Genomic DNA, 22,349 nt, shown 5'->3' with positions numbered 1-22,349 from the left:
TGTCCAGATGGCTGGAGGCACAGGATCACCAGCCATCAAGTATTGTATCTGTTCTCTTTTCCAGAGATAGAAAGATTGTCTCACTTTTGTGCTTAAAACAAAACTGAAATACCATCATGACTTGGAAATAGTAGACTCTCAGAGGTACATAGTTGGCCATAGTGGACATGCTCAATCTGACCAACATCTCACTTTTGTCTTTTTTTTTTTTTTTTTTTTAAAGATTTATTTATTTATTATGTATACAGCATGTATCCCTGCAGGCCAGAAGAGGGCACCAGATCTCATTACAGGTGGTTGTGAGCCACCATGTAGTTGCTGGGAATTGAACTCAGGACCTCTGGAAGAACAGCCAGTGCTCTTAACCTCTGAGCCATCTCGCCAGTCCTTCACTTTTGTCTTTTTAAGCTGGCAAGGAGATGACAGTCAAGGGATACTTAATGTGGACTCGCCCACCTCCCCAGTGTGACCCAGTATAACTTTTTATCTCTGATTCTGATTCTCAAATTCTCATTACTGGAATCTTTAGAGGCTAGGAAATGTGGTTTTGCATCATAATTTTGATTTAGAAATTTGAAAACAATGTACAAATGATATGGTTATGATGCAACCATTTGCTTATGAAATTTATAATTTTGTATTAATATTTAATCTCTTAACAGTTCATCCTGAGCCTGAGCTCTTTGTCAGGCTTGGTAGTTTATTTCATGTTATAATAAATGCACTGATAAAATGAATTTTGTTTAGAGGTCCAGGTAAAAAAGTAAGGAGAAAAGAAAAACAGGTAACAAGCCATTTCCATTCTTAAGTATTTTATGAATACTGATTCAAGCTTATTTAATTTTAAAATGTGAAATGTTTATAACTTTTGAAAGTTTGAAAAGCTTTGCCATTTGGCATTATGCTTCCTCAAACCTATTTTGTGGAAATTGAGAATTTGTGACCAATTTGAAGAGAGATGACAGACCAGGAAATTCTGACTTGTCTTTGCAGAGGATTCTGAAGAGGAAGAATGGGCCCCGCCCTTGGAGGCTGCCTTACCTGCTAAGGTCAGGTCTCAAGGCAGATAATAGGGCCCATATATCAGGGTGAAGCAAGAGCAGAGGAGCTAAGGGGATGGCAACAGGACACTCCAAGTTACTCTACTGCTCTGCTTGTCTGCCCGTGGGAAGAGCTGCAGGAGTTTGTGACTAGAGAAGGATGACCTCCACCCCCAATTTTTCCTTGGAGAATATTCACAGGCATTATTAGCCTTCTTTGAGAAAGGTGTGCTCACCGGAACTGTATCTAGCTTAAGGAAATAACACTCAGGGAAAACAGAGATAAATTAGGGCTGGGTCCATCCTAAGATGCACAGTAAACCCAAGGCTGAATTTATATCCCTGAATTTTAATGGACACCCCACACGCCTCTGTGGCTGCCGTTTGTTTCTATCATAGTTGAAGTTTGTAAGTCATCTTCCTGTTGAACTAACAGGAAAATTCTTATTGCTACTTGTCCCTAAACCCTGCCATGTCTATTACAAAGAGCATGTGCTCTGGCTTTACTGTTTATCTCCTGGCCTCCCTTGAAGCTGGTGAGTGTCTTGGAGAATAGCTATCAAGGTTAAGACAGCAGCTCTGCAGCCCCTAGATTATTCCAGTACCATTATTCCAGGGCTACCATAGGCATATGTATGTGGTCATGGCAGTAGGGATAACTGTGCCTGGGCATTTGATGAGTCTTAGCCATACAGTCTGAAGGAGACAAGCTTTTCAGTGTTAAGGGGCTGGTGTACACTGGCCTGTGCCTTTGGCTATCCTGGAGCTTGGGGTCACCTGTCAGACCTGTGACTGAGCCCAATTTAATTTTTTCCCTATAAACAGGATTCTGGAACAAGAAATGAGAATCGAGGCTTTAGTGTACTTTAGAACAGGCCCATGTATGTGAGTGTTTGTTCTTCCAACTCCAGAGTTTTTGAAACTGGTATTCTGTCTCTTCTTTTAATGATTTCTAAATCCACAAGAGTAAGGATCATGGAGGAACCAGAACTCCCCAACAGTTCTCTTTTGCCAGCCTGGGATTAGATGCCATTCAGGCAATAGTATGAATACTATATGTACTGTTTTCAGAACAGTTGGATACACTGCAACCTCAGTGCCAGGTTTGAAGTTACTCTGAAAAGGTTTTCAAGTCAGTGTTAATATTGTTAGAAGCACATGACTTTCTGATGTTTATAAAATCCACAAAGGCCCTGAGAAGCAAACACTGAAGATGTGACCTGAGAGTTAACACAAAGGCAGCTCGCTCTCCAGATGTGAAAAGCATGAGGGAACTGGTTCTCAGCAGCAATGGGAAAGCACATAAAGAGAGCCTGTTCTCAACAGTCATCCATCTGGCTGTCCCACAGCCTGGTCTACTTTTCACTTTTTCTTAGCTTTTGTAATACTTGGCTCACGATAAAGTGACTTTTCCAGCATTCGTTAATACCACTGGAACATGGGGAATATCACTCACACATTCCACATAATGGCTTTTCCACCTTCTGTTAACTCTCTTCCCAGACACAGTGTGCTGGCCTGTGGCCTAGCAGTCACTTACCTGTGCTAGTGTGTGAGGCGGGCACAGACAGTAGATGCACACAGACACAGAATGGGTGCTCTGAGAGCTGGGCTGGGAGGACCTGAGGGTCTGTGTAATCTGAAATTCTTTTGTTACTTGCAGCTCTGACCAGAGGCCTGTTATCCCTTCATCAAGGTCCCGGCTGGCCTTCTCTGTGTCTGTACTGGACCTCGACCTCAAGCCCTATGAGAGCATTCCTCACCAGTATAAACTAGACAGCAAGATAGTCAACTATTACTCAAAGACTGTGCATGCCAAAGACGACACTGTGAGGTCGACTCGGTTCAAGGAACACGAAGATTGCACATTAGTTCTCCACAAGGTCTAACTTTCCCCCTGCGGTGTCTTTGAAACTTGAATGTGGAAGTTGAATGACAGAGCTATTTTCAGTTGTTTTGGGTGACTTGGCTGTGAATGTTTTCGCTTTTAACCCCTGCTGAGGTTAGACTGCCTCTCAGAGACAAGGAATTGAAGAGCACTAGAATCTTCTAGGACAAGGAATGTAGGACGTGAGTGCTGTGTCCCAGCAAGCCATCTGTTTTCTTAGAGTGGAAGTGTCCGTTAAGCCCCAGGAAAACATCCTGGGTAGTTCTTCCAAGCAGAGCTCACGTCTAATTCTCTAATGCAAAAAGCCTTATTATTAAGACCCAAGGTTTGGATCTCCTACCACCAGACTCTTGACATAGAAAACTTGAATTGTCACAAGTATCTTACAGTTTGGATTTTCAAGAAAACATGGATACTACTGGAACTTTCCCAGTTGTTAACTGGTCACTTTTTCAATGCAAATCACACATCAACACAGGCTTTGGGTGGTTCCCTGCTGCAGAGCGGTCAGGGGTTAGTGTGGACATCGGTTCTGAGTGGGTTAGACTCAGGTCCCTGTGGAGGTACTGAAGCCCAAGGCTTTGTAAAGGGTTAGCAGCAGGGAACACCAGACTCAGGTCAGGATGGACACCACTCACACGAGCATTGCTTTTGTTGTTGTTGTTGTTTTAAATTCTTCATTATGATTTTAACTCTAGGGAGAGCTGAGGCGTTCTTTCCTACCTGAAATTGCTGCTGTAGAGGCTGGAAGCAGAGCTGTACTCAGAGCTGCTGTGGTCAGCTGGGTGGGTGTGCCTGACAGCCTGGAGTTTTCTTGGCACTCTGGTGTCTCGGGTGGTTGAGGAACAGGTTCCCTTCCTCCTAAGCCACATTCATCCCTGGGGCTAGCTCTGGGGCATGTTAGGTATGTGGGTCTAGGGCCTTGCTCTTTTCATCAGGGCTATAGAAGGCTCCTAGCTGGCACTGAGGATTCTTACTGGGGTCACCAAAAGTGTGCCTGGCTGCTATGAAATCATTGGGAGTTTTGGCTTCATTTTTTTATCCTATGTAGGCTGTACAGACTGATTATTTATATCATCCTTTTGAGAGACGAATGAAGGCTTATTGTAACATAGTAGTAAAAACCATGGAACTGTATGAAAATGCTACATGAAAAATGAAGAAAATATTTTGCTGATTGTAAACTTTTGTGGGAAATTTTGTGATAATTTGAGAATTATACTTGTTTGAATCAAGTGACCTCCTATAGAATTTGTTAAATTCTGTCCTAATATTCTAATTATTGAACACTCAGGTAAAGACACTTGTACATTTGGATCCTTGACTTTCTTTTGACTGGTGTATGCTGGGATATGTGCAAATAGCCTTCATCTAAGCCATGTGCTTGAAGGTCATGTTCTTATGACTCTGGATGGGCAGGGGAAAGCGGCCTTCAGTTTTGTTTTGACTCAATGTTGACTGGTTTGGAGGCCAACTAGCTGTGTGCGTGCGTGCGTGCGTGCGTGCGTGCGTGCGTGTGTGTGTGTGTGTGTGTGTGTGTGTGTGTGTGTTAGTTATGCCTGATGCCACAGTACTGATCTCAGGTATGGCTGGGTCCCAGGCTCTCAGAGCAGTTTGTGAAACTTATTTCTGGAACACTGACCTCTCTTGGAGAATTACTATTTAGCAAGAGGCTAAACAATATAGATAGGCGGATGGAAACAAGTAGCCTCTCTTGTGGTACAGAACACAGATGGAGTACCCTGTTGATGTGGGTAGGGCCCTAGTCCAACCATGTTCTGATGTGTTCTGCTTAGTTCAGGATGCCCACACCAACCCGTCACCTTGGCAGCATAACAACAGGTAACTGAGGCACTCACCAAATGTTAGCTCTGTGTCTAAGATGATATAGCCTTAGACTGGGTAGTTCTTTTGTGGTGCTGGGGATTGGATCTAGGGCCTTGTACACATTAGGCTGTTCTACTATGGAGGTATACTTCAGCCTTTGTTTTCTGAGACAGTGACTCACTATGTAGCCAAGGCTGGCTTTAAACTTGGGATGCTCTTGTGTGCTGGCATTATAGTCATGTACCACATTCAGATTGTGAGCGTGTTTTCAGTGAAGTTCCCAAGTAAAAGGAACAATGCAGTCATCACTGTCAAACGGTCCTACTTTTGTAGGAGGCCAGAAGGAGTGTCAGGACTTTCTGGGAGATGCTGCCATGCAGACAAGGTGGGTAGCTTTGGATTGGGCTGTGTCTCATGCTGTCTTGGGCCATCTTGATGTGAAGTTGGAGGCACAGCTCTTCTACACTCATTTGAGAATGGATAACCATTCTTGGAACATTTTCTCAAATGTTAAACTTATTTGTACAAAACATTATTACATGTTGCTTTTAACATATCTGAAAAGCTTTATTTTTATGCCGTGGAAGTTCTATGTAATGTACCACTAGTGTACACAAAAGCATGTTCGAAGGATGTGGTTTCTAATTGGAAAAGAGCAAATGTTCATACTTAACGTAAGTCACATGTTCCTCAGCCCAGCATCTTATTCCTATATGCTTGCCAGCAGGAGACTAGTCATTTTCCACACAAAGCAATTTTATCAGGCTGTCTAGAGCAGCTTCAATTCCAAGTACTCCTAGCAGGCTTCGGAAACTAAGAGGAGCAGTTTCTATGACCCTGTTCTTGTCCAGATCCAGGGCTGTGAAGAAAACACATTTGGTAAGAAACCTTATAGTGTCTGTCTAATAAGACCTTTCCTCCCCCAACAGCCACACATGAGATGCTCTAGAGACAGGGTGCAGAAGACCAAGGAGCGCGGTCACCTGTAATTTGAGGACAGTAGGCCCGTCTCATGTGCTGTCTGGGTACTTATTGATTAAAGTACATTAAAAGGTGATCTACAAAGTACATTAATGACCATTTCAACTTCTGATTCTTCCCATGTAAACTCTTTGTTGGGTATACTGAGAAGTCTTCTGGAAAGGGTATCCATGCAACGGAGACCTACCTCTCTCTGGGACTTTGGTGAGAAGATCCAGCTTCGGGAAAACCTTTCCTTCCTCATCTATTTGTATCCTCCAAACAATCACCAGTTCAAACCTGAAAAAAAGGCAATGTTTGGTGCTCTTGGAATTTTGAAAGATTAGCCTCTGAGCATGTGGTCTCTGCTGGCCAGGCTCACCTTCTCCTAAGGACCTCTCCCCACAAAGGAAGGTGTGTGATTAGTTCCATAGGACAGTTTGCAAACTTGGGCCACAGCAAGAAGCTTTGTACCCACACCATGGCAAATATCGATATGATAAGTAATGAGACAGGCAACAGGATGTTCCTGTGGTAGTGTTGGGGCAGTATACTTTGAAAATGATCTGAAATTGATAGAAAGCTGCACACACACTTTCTTCATGGTTGGAATTTTCTTATTCTAGGAGAAGCTCGTGTGTTGTATGGCAGGAGAAACAGGAATGAAAAGCCCAAACCCTCAGGACCTGAGAAATACAGTCAGAACTCCTCCCTGGAGGATGAGGCATGAGAAGAAGTGAACTACAACCACATGACAAAGGCCAGCCCCAGCAGCTTGTGTAAGGAAGACCCTGCTAGAAGGCAGACTAGGTATGGTTAGGCTGTTGATCTAGGTCCTGAGGAACAGACGCGCACATCTGTCACACAAAGGAAGAAGAGAGTGTCTGTGGGAGGGTGCTGCCAGGAGTCTTTGGTGCCTAGTGTCGAGGTGCACCTGCTTATCTTGGCTTCTCTGAGGCTCTGGTGACCTGGCTTCCTGTGGCTGCCCCTGTCATACTCCCCCCTCCACAGACACAGACACACCCCCTACCCACCTACCCGCCTACCTACCTTTCTACCTCTCTACCTTCTCTTGGCCATCCAAAGGCCCTGAAGAGAAATGCCTCTTGCTGCCCCCAGGCCAGCATTTAGCTCCTCCAGACCTGCATTCCTTCCTACCTTCGCTCTCCCTTCATGGCTACACCGCAGTCCAGCTGCCCACTGTTGGTGGGTGTCCGCTGTGATTCCCCCTCTTTCTCCACGGGATACTCTTTAGTCTTCCTTAGGTAGTTTCTTACCTCTCCTATGGACAGTCCTGGTTGCAGGACTCACTGCTGCACAAACTTACCCTGGCTGTCTGGCACTGCGGATCTCCATGCAGTGGGAACAGGTGCCCTCTGAGAGGTACACATTATCTGGGTACTTCTCCTGTATGTGAAAATAAATGGTTACAGTCTGATCCATCTAGAAGAAATAGCATCCTGAAAGCCAGCAGAAAAAATTTGGAGCCTGAAATGGAAGTGTTCTATGTGCTAGTTGCTGGTGCCTGCTGTACTGTTCCCACTCCTGTTCTTACCTATTCTGTCACCCCAGGAGCTCATGGCTGTCCCTTTCCAATTTCACTGTATGTCTGCCTGCCTGCCACTTGGTCCGACTCCTTGTCAACTCCTTCTCAGGACCTGGATGAGCACTACATCCCTCAAGCTAGTGTCTGAAGGGCTTTGCACAATGGAGACTTATTCTATGTCAGCAAAGCCTTCTGAATTGAGGCTCTTGTGGGTACTGGCTGCTATCCTGCTATAGCAGATGCACCAAGTCTGTCCATCCTTACAACTCACCCAGATAAGCTTCTGCCCTGGAATCCTTGACATGGGCCAGGCCCCACCCAGGTGCCCACACTGTAGTGGAGGTTCCAGGCTCCCACTGTGATAGGAAAAGCATGTGGTTTGGTGTTGGCTTCATGGTGAGACCTATCCTATTCCTGTTTCGGTGTTGTGTCTATAGAGAACAGGAACGGGTTGAATGTCACAGATTTCTAGGTGTGTCATTCTAGAGGAGGTATGGTTCCTCAGATAGTATGACTGCTCTGGACATGTCTGCATGCTTGGTTTCCACAGCAGGACCTAGGAGGCTCTAGCATATCAGAACTGGTACACTCATTTATATCACTATGACAACAAAGCTTGTTCTCCAGGTATCTGAATGGAAGACAAATAGAACTGATGTGCATAGCAGTGGCCCCCTTTGTCTGTTCTTGTACAAACAGACTACAGGGTTAGAGGATAAAGAACAAACTTGAGGTTGCCATCATCATGAGATGTTAAGGTTTCACGGCCACCTTTGAAGGGTCCTTCCATGTATCCCCTCAGTACCTGAAGAGGAGATGCTTCCTAGGGTTATATACCTAAGTCAAGCAGGTACTGTGAGGTGCAGCTGTTCTGGGGCAGCCAGGGAGCTACTGTCACCAAGGGCTAGGGCTGGGACCTGGGCAGGTCCTTCTAGGACTGTAGAAACTGGCTGGATTAATGCAGCCTAGGTCCATCAAATAGGAAAGGTTCCATGGGGACAAAGACGTATTACAACCCTTCAGGGAATACTATGCCTGGGTGAGCCACTTCTGGCATGGAAAGCCATGACTGCCAGCATCTATGCATGCAGCCACCAACAGAGAACACATCCAGACACCAAAGCTGGGGTGGGCTGGTGTACTTCACAGATAATTACTAATTTCAGCAAAGCAAGATTTTAGGAGAAAAATGTATACCTAAGTGATTTCAGTGGAAAGTGTTGGTTGATGTTTAAACCTCAGGCTCTTCCAAATTAATAACAACTGTTTGAGGAACGTGAAGGAGTGTGTGTGAACGTGGCAGTTCAGCTTCCAGACTGTGCTTGGCAGCAGTACATGAGGCTCAAGGGAGTGCTGGGGCTTGGGCTGGCTCCAAGGTGGGGCCTGAGGCTTGGCCTTCAAGCAAGAGGGAGCTGATTTCCACTCCTTAGGCCTCTCTGCTGCATGAGCAAAAGGAAGACTCAAATTAGATGCTTTCACTAAAAAGTATACTCTTAGCTTTTATAATGCGGACAGGAGTACTGACACTGGGCAGAGGGCAGGCATTCAGACACGTGCTTCAGGAAAGCTGGGACTCAAAAGCTTCTTCCATGTCAGTTAAGGTTGCTGCATTTAACCAACTTCATTCCTTGCCTGATCACCTCAGCTCTAGAACAAAGTGAGGAGCAGGAAGGAATTAAAAACTGACAGCCTGAGTAGACCCCAAGAATAGCAGCCTTATTACAGTTACCAATACAAGTGCCTTTTTCTCCTTAAATAATTTATTTTATGTGCATTGGTGTTTTACCTACATGTATGTCTGTGTGAGGTGCCGGATCCCCTGGAGCTGGAGTTATAGACAGTTGGGAGCTGCCATGTGGGTACTGGGAATTTAACCTGGGTCCTCTGGAAGAGTGGCCAGTACTTTTAACCTTTGAGTCATCTCTCGAACCCCGTAAGTGCCATTCTTAATGACAAAGACATAGGAGACTTTGAGGGGGAAGGCAGAAGAGCTGTAATAAATGGTCAAACTAACTATGCAAAGTGTTCTTGAACCCAGAGATCACTTAGGTTTTTTGTTTGTGTTTTTCAGACAGGGTTTCTCTGTGTAACCCTGGCTGTCCTGGAACTCTGTAGACCAGGCTGTCCTCAAACTTGAGATCTGCTTGCCTCTGCCTCCTAAGTGCTGAGATTAAAGGTGTGCACCACCACCTCCCAGCTGCGATCAGCTAGTTTTAAGAGTGACAGGAAACTTGAGATAATTACTGTATTTGACTTTGAAAAAGGGAGGAGTTAATCATGGTCTGAAAAGGCTGGGATGAAAACCAGTAAGACAACAAAAATGTTCATCAGAAACTATCCACCGAACATATTCTTCCATCAATAAAGCCAAGGCCCAGACATGGGAAGTACCTGGCCAGGCTTTGGAAGGACAGTTTTGGACATGCTCTGTCTAGTCCACAGGTGGACTCTGCATGTCACCAGATGCTCTGGTGGATAGAGGACAATAGAAGCCTGTGTGTCTCCAGATGTCACCAGGAAGGCTGTTATGGAGGAGGCTGTTAGAGCAGCCTCATGCACACTAACCAGCTGGCTCCTGTGCTTCCTCTCCAGGGTCCCAGGCTCTCTGGCTCTCTAGGAGTGCTGGGCCTGAGTGCCACTGAGCAATGTTGAGGCTGTGTGTTTACTCAGCTGTGTGCCATATGGTGGAATTTGCATGGAAAAACAAAAACAAAACCCTGGTGTTTATGGTAGAGGAAGCGGGGGTGTTGCTGGCCATTTGATATCTAGCCGTTTCACACTTGACACCCAGGGCATTGAGGCACTGGCTGACTGGAGGGCAAAGGAGCTATATTTTAATAGAGCTTTATAGGGCTGCTTGTGCTATGCTTCCAGCCATACTGGCTCAATACCATAGAAAAGTGACATCACCTCCCCTCTACTAAGTTTCCATGGGAGCCAACTGGAATCGGGGAGTCCCATGGACAGTTTGGAATTCCACAGATGTCAGTTCATCTTGACTTCAAAAGTTTATGCCTAAACAATTGAATGATTTAAAAAAAAAACCTCATAGTAGCATATTAAAACAACTAGAACACACAATTTTAGTATATTCTCAAGGTGGTACAACTATACCACTTTGTAATTCCCAAATGTTTTCTTTACTCTGTAAGGAAACTCTTGTGGCCTTTAGGTGTTGTCACCAGCACAGAATTAGGTAAACACTGACATATTTCTGCTACAGATTCCCTGTTCTGGACATTTTAGACAAGTAGAACCCTATTGTGTGAACCTTTTTTGGTGACACGCTTTTATTTAATATATTTTCAAGGCCCACCCACTACCTTAAATGACCAGTTAATATTATAGTATATAGATAGATCAATTACTACAGTGTATCTGTTCATTAACTAATAGATAATGGATTAATTTTACCTTTTGCCTATTGGAAATAATACTATGAACACATTCATATTCTTAACATTATCATTAGTTTTTTTTGAACCAGAGTCTCTCTCTATGGTCCTGGCTGCCCTGGAATTTACTATGTAGACCAGGCTGGCCTCAAACTCAGAGATCTGCCTGACTCTGCTTCCAGAGTGCTGGGACTAAAGGTTTGAGCTCCGATGCCAGGCTCTATCATTATTTGGAGACAGGGTTTCACATTGTAGCTCTGTCTGGCCTGGAACTAATTATGTAGACGAGGTTGGTCTTGAACTCACAGAGACTGGCCTGCCTTTGACCCACAGGTGCTGAGATTAAAGGAGTTTATTTAGTTCAAATGATGTGTATGTGTATACTCATATGCATTATGTGGGTACCTGTGGAGGCTAATAACATTGGATTCTCTGGAGCTGGAGTTACAGGTAGTTGTGAGCCACCTGATAAGAGTGCTAGGAACCAAATGGGTCCTCTACAAGAACACTACACACTTTTAAACACTGAGCCATCTCTCCAGCCTTTTGTATGCATTTTTGTGTGAACATCTGATTTCATTTCTCTTGGTTATACACCTCAGGAAACTGCCAAGTCATGTGTTTGCACTGTTAGCCATTGGAGGAGCTACCAAACTTTACTGGTTGATGATTTACTTTTGCTATTCCTTTAGCAGCTAGATTTTGATTTCCCTACATCTTTGCCAACTATTACCTACCAAACATTCTTTGAAATTAAAGGCATCCTATTAGCTATGAGGCAATAGTCTAGAGTCACTTAACAGATATATGACATTCAAAAATTATCTCCCACCTTCTTTTCAAGACAGGGTCTCACTTTAGAGTGCTGCATTGCATTTCAGGTGTGCACCACCAGACCCAGTCCTACTTTCTTAGCTGTGTAACTTGAAGCATAAAGTTTTGAGTTTGAAGGCTGGAAAGATGAGTCGGTGGGTAAAGACACCTGACTTCAATCTTTGGGATTCACATGGTGGAGAGAACTGAGTCCTGAAAGCTGTGCACCCTGGCATGCATGCACTCAAACACAAACACACACGCATACAGATTATGCGTTCCACCCTGTTTATTGAGACAGGGTTTGTCACCGAGACTTAGTGATTGCCATTTAGCTAGCTATGCTGGCAGCAGGTTCCAGGGATCCTCCTGTTTCTGCCTCCCCAGTGCTGGGATTACAAGTGTGCACTACCACACACATGCAGCTTTTAAGAAACAGATTTATTTTTTATTTTATGTGTCTGAGTGTTTTGCCTGCATGTGTGTACCACATGCACACCTGATGTCCATGTAGGTCAGGAAAGGGCATCAGATTCTCTGGATCTAGAGCTGTAAAAGCAGATGGTTAGCTGCCATATGGTGTTGGGAATCAAATCTGGATCCTCTGCAAAAAAACAATGTTCTTAACTGCTGAGCCATCTCCCCAGCCACCAGACATTTGTTTTGTTTTTCAAGACAGGGTTTCTCTGTGTAACCCTGGTTGTCTTGGAACTTACTCTGTAGTCCAGGCTGGCCTCAAACTCAGAAATCCACCTGCCTCTGCCTCTGCCTCCTAAGTGCTAGGATTAAAGGCATGTGCCATCACATTTTAAAAAAATGTGTGTTTTGGGGTCCTCATACTTGTATGACAAGAATTTTACCAAGTGAGCCTGTCCCAAGATCATATATATGTTTAATTGTTGATGAGGTGTTTTGAGTCTTAAAATTAGCTCTTTGACAAACTTTTGTTATGTTCTGTGTGAAAGGAGACAATTTTATCCTCTGGCCTATAAACCATTCCAGAACCAACTGTTGAACCCTTTTTCTTCTTCATTGTCCTAGCTCTGTTTACGTTTCAGTCACTTGCTATTTTGAAAGCTAGCCTTTTACAGAGAGACGTGTGCTCAGTAAGCTTCTACTGTGGGCAAAACTCTCCTGACTCTCCGGGACTAATACTAGGACAACTGGGTATCTTCATATAAAAAGGGACACCATACACAAAAGTTTAAATGAATATGTGGGTCAGAGACATAACATAAAGAGCTGAACCTAAGTTATAAACCTAAAATGCCATGGTAGAAAATCTTTGTAATCAGGGCTAGCCAAAGATTTATCAGATACAAAGTGAGAAGCAGTGACTATGGGAGAGATATAATTGTCTCTTTGCTAAATTGGTTTAATCATAACTGGGAACTCTTAAAAAGCCATTGTAAAGACACAGGGCAGCCTTAGATTGAGTGAAAATATTAACAAAAAGATGTATAAAGAACATTTATGCTGGGCAGTGGTGGCGCACACCTTTAATCCCAGCACTCGGGAGGCAGAGGCAGATGGATCTCTATGAGTTTGAGGCCAGCCTGGGCTACAGAGTTCTACACAGAGAAACTCTGTCTTGAAAAACAACAAAATTACAACTAATAGATCAACAGCTGGATGTGGTGATGCACACTTACAATCTCAACCTTTCTACCACCTGAAGGCTGAGGCAGGTAGATTACACGTTTGATGCCAGCCTAGACTGCCCTGTCTCAAAGAACAAACAACCCACTTTTAAATGACTGACAAAGGATAAAGATGATCACATAAGCATATGGCAGGAAAGGAGTATCACTGGTCATTAAACACATGCAAATTTAAATTGCAGTCAAGATGACTGGTAATGGAGCTTTGATAAGAGTCCCACTCAGACCACAGTGACTGCTGGGGGGCTAGGGGGCCAGCACAGCCTCTCTGCTGGGGATAATGAGCCTTGGTTCCCAGCTTAGTCATTTGTTGGCTGGGTAACTTTGAGAAGTCACTTTTAAACTGTTAGCCTCAGCTATTGTTTAGTTTGAATAGTTTTGAGTTGACAGAAATTGCATGTGGACATGGAGATGCTGACTTTATACCCTTCCTTACCCTGCTTCCCTTTAAGGACACTTCCTATATTCTGGACTGCTCAAGCCAGAATGTGTCCCCTTCCAGTGTCTCAGCTGCCCATAGTGTCCCCTCTCCTAGATCCCTGCAGACTCTAACACAAGCCCACATCTGGATGGCTTAGGTGCAGCAGCTGGCATCTGTGGCTCATTATGGCTTTAGTGCCATACCCAGAAGCAATGGCAACCACCACGAGGGCTGCCAGAAGAGGCTTTCTGTTTCTGATGTTCTTTGTGTCTCGGGCTGGCTCTCTACCTTTCTTCCTAACTGTAGAAGCATCCAGTCACTTATTCTCTTCATGACCTAGATCACTATTTATCATGAGCCTCATTTTCCCACCTGTCACAACCTGCTTCTTAGTTCTTTTTTTTTTTTTTTTTTTTTTTTTTCGAGACAGGGTTTCTCTGTGTAGCTTTGCGCCTTTTCCTGGATCTCGCTCTGTAGACCAAGCTGGCCTCGAACTCACTAAGATCCACCTGCCTCTGCCTCCCGAGTGCTGGGATTAAAGGCGTGCGCCACCACCGCCCAGCCTGCTTCTTAGTTCTTATTTGAAAAAAACAGTGGTGCTATGGGTTGTGGTTCATGTTGTGCGCCACTCCCCCCAAGAGCAACTCTCCAAGGAGTTGATAGGGTTAGTAACCAAGACAGCCTTGTTCTTAGAGTTTCATTATAGCCTCTGAGTGGAAAAAGTAAGGAAAGGCACACTTTACACACACCAACAGCCATTCTGTACCTGCCTGTGCACACAGATGCTACAAACATGTATGATCTCTGGTGGACACCTCTTTTCATTTTGGTGAATCCACTAGCTCAGGACTAAGAAGCTTCAATAGAACTGATAAGGGAGAGAGGAAAAGCGCTTGCCTTCCTAAAGACATCTCTTCACCTCTTGTTTGGCCATTTCCCAAACACCACAAAGTCTGATGCACCTCACCCCTGGCTCTGAGGTCCTAAAGGCACTTTTGGAGAGGCAATGAAAGAGACTGACTTCAAGTCAGAAACTAAACACGACAGAGCAGGCACAGTGTAGCATCCATCTGACATGTGACTGTCATGTCAGGAGCTCATGTGACTCTGGGCCTAAGGCAAGGCTGGCAGATACCATGATCCTTTTAGTTAGTGTGGCATGTGAATTAGGCTCACGCTCCTGTGGCTGTGTTTCAGATTGTCATTATAGCAAGCAAAGGGTTAGCAATTCTAGAGTAACTCTGGAGAAGAAATCCTCTCACCACTGTCTTCTGAAATGACCCAACCAACCCCTCCAGCATCAGAAGCCCATTTTGGAAATGTTCAGATTAGCACAACCACCCAAAGGGAAGCACAGTACGTACCTGTGGTGATACTTTCTTTGTTTGTGTTCTTAACAAATAAAGCTGGCTTGGAGATCAGAATGTGGAACTAGCCACTAGTTAACCATAAAGGCCAGGTAATGGTGGCACACACCTTTGATCCTAGCACTAGGGAGGTGGAGACAGGAAGTGATATGGCTGGGTGGAGAGAGGAATTTAAGGTGGGAGGCTGGCAAGGTAAGAGGTTGCTGTGGCTTGCTCCTTTGATCTCTGATCTTTCAGAGTTTACCCCAATATCTGGCTCCAGGATTTTATTATCAAGACCAACTAGGATTTGCGCTACACATACAATCCAACTCAAGTGCTGACCCCTGCCCTGGCTGACAGACCGTATAGATGGTGCTGGCCTGTAAGTCCTTTGATTACATAGAGAATGGAAAGACTGACTATTCCCAGGGCTTTTAAGCCATTTTTCTCTAGAACTATATTTTTTCAAGTAAACATTCCATGAAGCAATACAAACAGAGTTGAATGAAGTAGCTGTGTTGCCAGATTACATCCTCCAAACCATATTATCCTAACTTTCCTGGACTTGGTCCTGTGATCCGAGACACAAAAACACTGGCCCAGCCACAAAGTCTGCACCAAGTCTTCTGAGTTGTAGGAACAGTGGAGCACAGCTGCTCACTGGTTCACCTCACTCATCTGACTCTCAACAGAGGTCCGATGTCATCAGTAGAGGAAGTAGGGTGTAGCTGGAGAATTTCTGTCCAGCTCCCGCCACCAAGTCTCGCCAGTCCCAGAGCCCACTTATAAAATAAACACACAGACTCTTACATTATTTAAACTGCTTGGCCATTAGCTCAGGCCTGTTATTGTCTAGCTCTTACTCTTATATTTAGCCCATTTCTATTAATCTTTACTTTGCCACATGGCTCGTGGCTTACTGGTACCTTACATCTTCCTTGTCCTGATGGCGGCTGGCAGTGTCTCTCTCCCAGCCTTCCACTTCCCAGAATTCTTTTTCTTGTCCCGCCTATACTTCCTGCCTAGCCAATGGCCAATCAGTGATTTATTTACTGACCAATCAGCAACACACTTGACATACAGACCATCCCACAGCACTTCCCCTTTTCTTTTCTTAAAAAGGAAGGTTTTAACTTTAACATAGTAAAATTACATATAACAAAACAAAGAGCTGCTCAGGACCATTGCTGGAACCATCCATGAAAATAACTGGGAACAGTAGAGGAGGTCCATGATGAATACTGCCTATCCAGAGGGACTTCACAAACATACACCAAGTGTTGCTCACAGATGCAGACAACTAGAACAATCTCTATTCCAGGCTCATGGGCCATGAACCCAGGAGAGTCACAATGTCATCACAGCACCAATGGTCATGAGCAAAACCAAAGCTCCAGGGAACCCTGTACAACTTAGGTGTGACTTGTGGTCATCTAACCCTGCAGATGGTCTGGAACCTTATCTGGGATTGTTGCCAAACATTTTCCAAGTGCAGAATCCAAAGGGTGGACCCCACTCTCACACTCTTGGTCTCTTCCCCTCCTCTTATGCACCTCCTGTGTCTATACAGATTTCAGAAGAACTGGGGGAGCTTAGATTGGGAAGAGACCTACTATATTGGAATTATACTGCAACAACATTTTTAAACTGAAGACTTGGGGAATCTTAAGAACAAGAAAGTATGCATGGCTAACCAGCTGGTGGCACCAGGGTAAAGGAGAGTAAAGGCTAATCCTATGCAAATGAGACTACAGACTGCAAGTCATCCCATGCCCTCCTGGGATGGGTTCTGTATGGCTTCCAGGCTAAGGACAGTTGAAAACATTCAAAGGACCTAAAGATGCATGAAAATGACCTGAAAGTCAGCTCTGAGTACCCACAATGATACCTCACTGGCACAGTTACACACATTCACTGAAGTTCACAGAGTCTGTGCTATGGTAGTTGTGCTCAGGGGTTGGGTGTCTTCGTCACTGTTCTATTGCTGTGAAGAGACACCATGATCAAGGCAACTCTTATAAAAGAAAACATTGAATTAGGGGCTTGCTTACAGTTTTAGAGGCTTAGTCCATTATCATCATGATGGAGAACATGGCAGTACACAGACATGGTGCTGGAGAAGTAGCTGAGAGTTCTGTATCCTTATCTGTAGGCAGCAGAGAGGGAGGGAGGGAGAGAGAGAGAGAGAGAAAGAGAGAGAGAGAGAGAGAGAGAGAGAGAGAGAGAGAGAGAGAGAGAGAGAAAGAGAGAGAGAGAGAGAGAGGAGAGAGAGAGAAAACTGGACCTGGCATGGGTCTTTGAAACCTCAAAGCCCACCCTCAGTGACACACTCCTCCAACAAGGCCACATTTTCTATTCCTCAAATAGTGTCACACCCTGATGACTAAGCATTTGAGTATATGAGCCTATTGGGGCCATTCTTATTCAAGACACCACAGTGGATATGAGGCAGGATAGAAACAAGGTGAATTAAGAGGAAGGGAAAGCTGCCCTTTATCCTGGGGTTGAGTGTGCTTTCCACTGGCTCAGGTCTAAGAAGCTTCAATAGAACTGTTAAGGGAGAGAGGTAAGGAGCTTGCCTTCCTAAAGACATCTCTAGCTGGATGGTGGTGGCACATGCCTTTAATCCCAGCAATCGGGAGGCAGAGTAAGGCAGATCTTTGTGAGTTCGAGGCCAGCCTGGTCTACAGAGTGAGTTCCAGGACAGCCAGGACTGTTTCACAGAGAAACCCTGTCTTGAAAAAACCAAAAAAAAAAAAAAAAAAAAAAAAAAAAAACCAAAAAAAAAAAAAAAAAAAACCTCAAACATGGATGCTGAAAACAAACTATGCTTACTTAGGGCCAGGATATTGTGACCTTGAATTTAACCATATTAGCACTTTGCTTAACCTTTAAATTTTATTGTAAATTATATCTATATCTATTTAGCAGTATAACTTAGAAAGCCACAGAATCATTCCTATAGCCATTATAATGACACCTTAGTATGACTCTCTTAAGAAGCCCACAGTCATGTCTGGAGTGTGCATCTCTAAGAGTCTATGTTCAAAAATCTTAAGCTCATACTATCCCCTTTCTTTCTACCTTTTTTTCTAGCTTGTCCTCAAATTCTTTTTTATGTAGTCAAAGATCTGGCTTTCCTGACTGGAGGTCCCAAGTGAAGAACTCCCCAGGCTTTGGTCGCAGTGCTGGTCTGAGGCTCCACGCTGCTGTTGACAAGAACACAGAGGCCCCTCTGCCAAAAAGCTCTTCGAGTCAGTCTAGCCCTGTGTGGAAGGCAGGGACTCAGAAAAATGGTCCACTCTGGGTATCTCTTGGGAGGAGCCTCTGCACTCCAGGCAGTTCAGATGCTCCTAAGACTCAGATCTGCCAACTAGAGGCTGGAGATGGCCTGGCCTTGGGGGATGAGGCCATGTTCTGTGCACAAAGTCTAGTCTAGTCTATTTTCTCCATAACGTTTCCTTTTGGGAACTGGCCCCGGGAAACTCATCAAAGCATAGCCCCTTGCTACAGTCACTGGGATGCACAGATCAGTCAAAGCTCTTCGGAGCAGGAGCTCTATTTGGCCTGTCCTCAAGCCTAAGGTGGACTTTCTTTCCTTTTAACACCCCCTACAGGTGCCATTTCTGTGCCTTCTGATTGTTACAAAGTGGTTCATAACCCCTTAGGATGAAATTCCTTTGTTTCCATAACCATTGGTTTCTACTTCCTTAGAGCCTTCAGGTTTTGGTGGGGAGTGGGGCACATTTCATTCTAATTCAAGCAAAGCTACAAAAATTCCTCAAAAAGGGATTTTTTTTTTTTTCAAGACAGGCTTTTTCTGTGTAGCTTTGCACCTTTTTCCTGGAACTCATTCTGTAGCCCAGGCTGGCCTCGAACTCACAGAGATCCACCTGCCTCTGCCTCCCAAGTGCTGGGATTAAAGGTGTGCGCCACCACCGCCCGGCCCAAAAAGGGATTTTTATAATTTCCTATTTAAACTGCCTCTGTTTGTCTACAATCTTTGATACAGTGATTTCTTGATTTCTGTGTGAGGAGGCAAGACAGTGTGCCAGGCTAGCCTGTGAACACCTTATAGGTGTCTTGTCCTCTGACTTCCCTTGGCCTAAACCCGCTCACAGGGTGAGAGACCCAAAGTTGCCTTTTCTATGACATAGTAAGCAGTACACCTACAGAGAAAACAAGTTCTGTCTTCTGTCCCACTTTTCTTATTCACATCCACAGCAGACACTCAGAGAGGGTTTTTGAACTAGAAATCACTTTATCTTTGTTAGGGTCTGGGGATGAAGCCCATCTCCTACCCTGTGTGCTCTCCTCCTTTTGGCCCCTTCTTAGTCAGGTGACGACAGACAGAGATGAGAGCTGGCCTGTTCTTAGCCTGCCTAGAAAAACAGGACCTCTGTGGTCTTCAAAATGCCCATGTTCAAACAGCTCCATCTCAGATCACTTTGAAAATGTTTAGTGATTTTCTCGGAAAGCCAGGAGCTGCTGCTGATGGCACAGATCACAAGGTGAGACTACAGCCATGAAGTCCCTGCTCAGAAATCAGAACCAGAAGCAACAAAGGGAAGCCAAGTCCTAAAAATGAACAAACACTGCAATATAATTTTTCTATAACTTCCCAATGGAAGTTATGGGATGGAAAGAAGTTTTTTCAATATATGCTTTTGACAGCTTTGTTGAAAATGAAGTGGCTGTAGTGTTATGAGCTTATTTCTGAGTTCCAGATTCTATTCTATTAGTCTGTTTTGTGCCAGTATCATAAAGTTTTTGTTACTATGGCTCTGTAGTATAGTTTGAGGTGAGGCATTGTGATGACTCTAGTACTGCTCTTTCTGTTTAGGATTGCTTTGGGTATTTGGATTTTTTTTTTTTGTGCTTCCATATACATTTTTTTATATATTCTTTTTCTAGTTCCGTTAAGAACATAATTGAGGTTTTAGTGGGGATTTCATTGAATTGGAGAGCACTTTTCATAATATAACCATTTTTTACAGTATTCATTCTGCCAGTCTACAGTCATGGAAGGACTCTCCATCTCCTCATGTTTTCATTGTAGAAGTCTTATCTTCTTGGTTAGGTTTATTTGTAGCCCCCCCCCACCCAAGTTATTGTGAGTGGTATTTTTTTTTCCTGGAAAATTTATTAGTACAGCAGAAAGGCCACTGATTTCTGAATGTTGATTTTGTATCCTATAATTTTGTTGAAAGTATTAATCAGACCTGAGAGAGAGAGAGAGAGAGAGAGAGAGAGAGAGAGAGAGAGAGAGAGAGAGAGAGTTAAAGTGTGTAATCTAGGGTCTTTTAAATATAGGCTCATGTCTGCAATTAGATACTTTGAATTCTTCCTTTCCTATTTATTATATCCCTTTTCTTCTTTCTGTAGATCATAGGTTTTCTAGCTTTCTCTTCTGTTTGTTTTTGCTCTTTTAGGGGTCTTGCCACTGAGCTCCCAAATAAATCACACACAGAGGCTTATTCTTAATTATGAATACCTGGCGTCAGCTTGGCTTGTTTCTTGCCAGCTTTTCTTAGCTTAAATTAATCCATTGGACTTTTGCCTCTGGGCTTTACCTTTCTCTATTTTTTGTATACCATTCTTTCTTACTCTGTTGCTGGTTGTGTAGCTGGGTGGCTGGCCCCTGATGTCCTCTTCCGTCTCTTGCTCCTAGATCTTTCTCTTCTCCTCCCTCTCTTCTCTTTCTATCTATTTTCTCTACCTGCCAGCCCCGCCCATCCTTTCTCCTGCCTTGCTATTGGTTCACTCTTTATTAGACCATCAGGTGTTTTAGACAGGCACAGTAACACAGCTTCACAGTTAAACAAATGTAACATAGACAAAAGTAACACACCTTAAAATAATCTTGTACAACACTCTTCCCTCCCAGAAACTAGGCCATACCTGCCCCCACCATATAACTCTCTGTAGAAAGAAATGACACACTGCTATGATGGTTGGATCACACAGATCTCAGTAGAAAAGCAAACCCAGCTTCTGCCCTTTGTAACTGCAAGATAAACCGATGGTTCCATCTAGTAAGAATTTCTCACTGTCCCCTGAAAACTTATAAAACCAGAAAATTCCCTTTGTTCTGAAGAGAACTGAAGAACCTATCTCTTCCTTCAGGGTCCCCAGCATGTTATACATGGTGGCTATCTTTCCTGATGCAGCTCCTGTCTGGGTTCTGGAAGGAAGGTTCTTTCCTGCTTCAAGGCCACATCAAGCTATCTCTGGTGGGATGGATGCTGTATCTCTCATAATTGCTTTCCTACTCAAGGGCTGCTCAGGGACTCACTTTGGTCTCAAAACTCTCCTAATAAAGCTCATTCTGGTGTGTGTAATTTTTTTCCCCAGCTCCTTTTCTGAGCTTTCTGCTCTGACCTGGATTTCACTTGCAACTTGTCTTATTGTTTTAGCTAAGACTATGAGCACTATGTTGAGAGAGAGAGAGAGAGAGAGAGAGAGAGAGAGAGAGAGAGAGAGAGAGAGAGAGAGAGAATGAGAATGCTATGCAGCCTAAGCTGACTTTAAAACTTGAGATTCTTCTGCTTAAGTCTCCCAAGTACTGAGATTATAGGTGTGTGCCACCATGACCAGCTCAACAGTCAAGGTATTATATTTGAAGTTATTATTTATTGATCATTTAATTTTTTATGAAATCACAAACTTTTGGAGTCAGGATGAGGGTGGTGATTATTATTATTATTATTATTATTATTATTATTATTATTGGTTTTTCGAGAGAGGGTGTCTCTGTGTAACAGCTCTAGCTGTCCTGGAACTCGCTTTATAGACCAGGCTGGCTTTGAACTCACAGATATCTGCCTGCCTCAGCCTCTTGAGTGCTGGAATTAAAGACATGTGCCACCATGCCCTGTTAAGCTACAAATTTTACAATCATTTTGTAATACAATTCCATACTATGCTAGTGACGGACTCTGATGGTAGGGGAGGGAGTACAGACAAAAACATTTCTGTTGGTAAATGTGATTGCCTTTTAAAAGCTTTGTTCATATATTCTCCATCTAATGCCAACCAGTAATATGAACAAACACCAACCTTAAAAAGCCTGAATCTTAGGCTGCAGAGATGACTGGGAGATTAAGAGCTCACTGTTCTTGCTACACCTGCTGCTCTTACAGATGACCTGGATTTGGTTCTCAGAACTGACATGGTAAAGTAAACCATGTTCCAGGGGATATAACGCCCTCTTCTGGCTTCTTTGGATACTAGGAATACATGTGGTACATAGACATACATGCAGGCAAATATTCATACACATAAAATAAAAATAAATCTTAAAAAAATTAAAAGAGCCTGAGGACTAGAGGGATATTTCAGTGGTTTAAAGCTCTTGTTACTCTTGCAAAAGGCCTGTCCTGCTTCCGTCTCTCACCCCAAGTACAGTGGGATCCCCAGAATTAATGAGCTTTCCTCAGGCTTTTTCTG

At 43.9% G+C, this 22,349-nt stretch overlaps 2 protein-coding genes across 5 annotated transcripts in view; one reads left to right on the top strand and one right to left on the bottom strand.

The window, feature by feature from the left end:
* Nucleotides 1-22,349, top strand: part of Ippk (inositol-pentakisphosphate 2-kinase) — a 65,143-nt gene that overhangs the window by 40,153 nt on the left and 2,641 nt on the right. Inside the window, exons 13-14 of one of the 4 annotated variants that reach the window (XR_009379276.1) lie at nt 2,704-2,923; nt 6,342-6,525. Coding sequence is in view for 3 of the 4 variants with exons in the window: in XM_059262966.1 (XP_059118949.1) it covers nt 2,704-2,923; nt 6,342-6,455 (334 nt within the window). In the remaining variant the exon portion in view is untranslated. Of the gene's footprint in view, nt 1-2,703; nt 2,998-5,088; nt 6,311-6,341; nt 6,526-22,349 lie in introns of those variants that run through there. The other 3 variants (XM_059262966.1, XM_059262967.1, XM_059262968.1) reach the window with 3 other exon arrangements.
* Nucleotides 5,298-22,349, bottom strand: part of Cenpp (centromere protein P) — a 207,859-nt gene continuing 190,807 nt past the window's right edge. Inside the window, exons 6-8 of the mRNA XM_059262972.1 lie at nt 7,043-7,122; nt 5,924-6,015; nt 5,298-5,614 (exon numbers count right to left, since the gene is read on the bottom strand). Of these exons, the coding sequence (XP_059118955.1) occupies nt 5,487-5,614; nt 5,924-6,015; nt 7,043-7,122 (300 nt within the window). The 3' untranslated portion in view covers nt 5,298-5,486. The remainder of the gene's footprint in view (nt 5,615-5,923; nt 6,016-7,042; nt 7,123-22,349) is intronic.

This window comes from Peromyscus eremicus, chromosome 5 (genome assembly GCF_949786415.1).
Source record: "Peromyscus eremicus chromosome 5, PerEre_H2_v1, whole genome shotgun sequence".
In the NCBI taxonomy this organism is placed as follows: domain Eukaryota; kingdom Metazoa; phylum Chordata; class Mammalia; order Rodentia; family Cricetidae; genus Peromyscus; species Peromyscus eremicus.
Note: the sequence above shows the minus strand (reverse complement) of the source record. Positions and strands in the feature narration are given on the sequence as shown.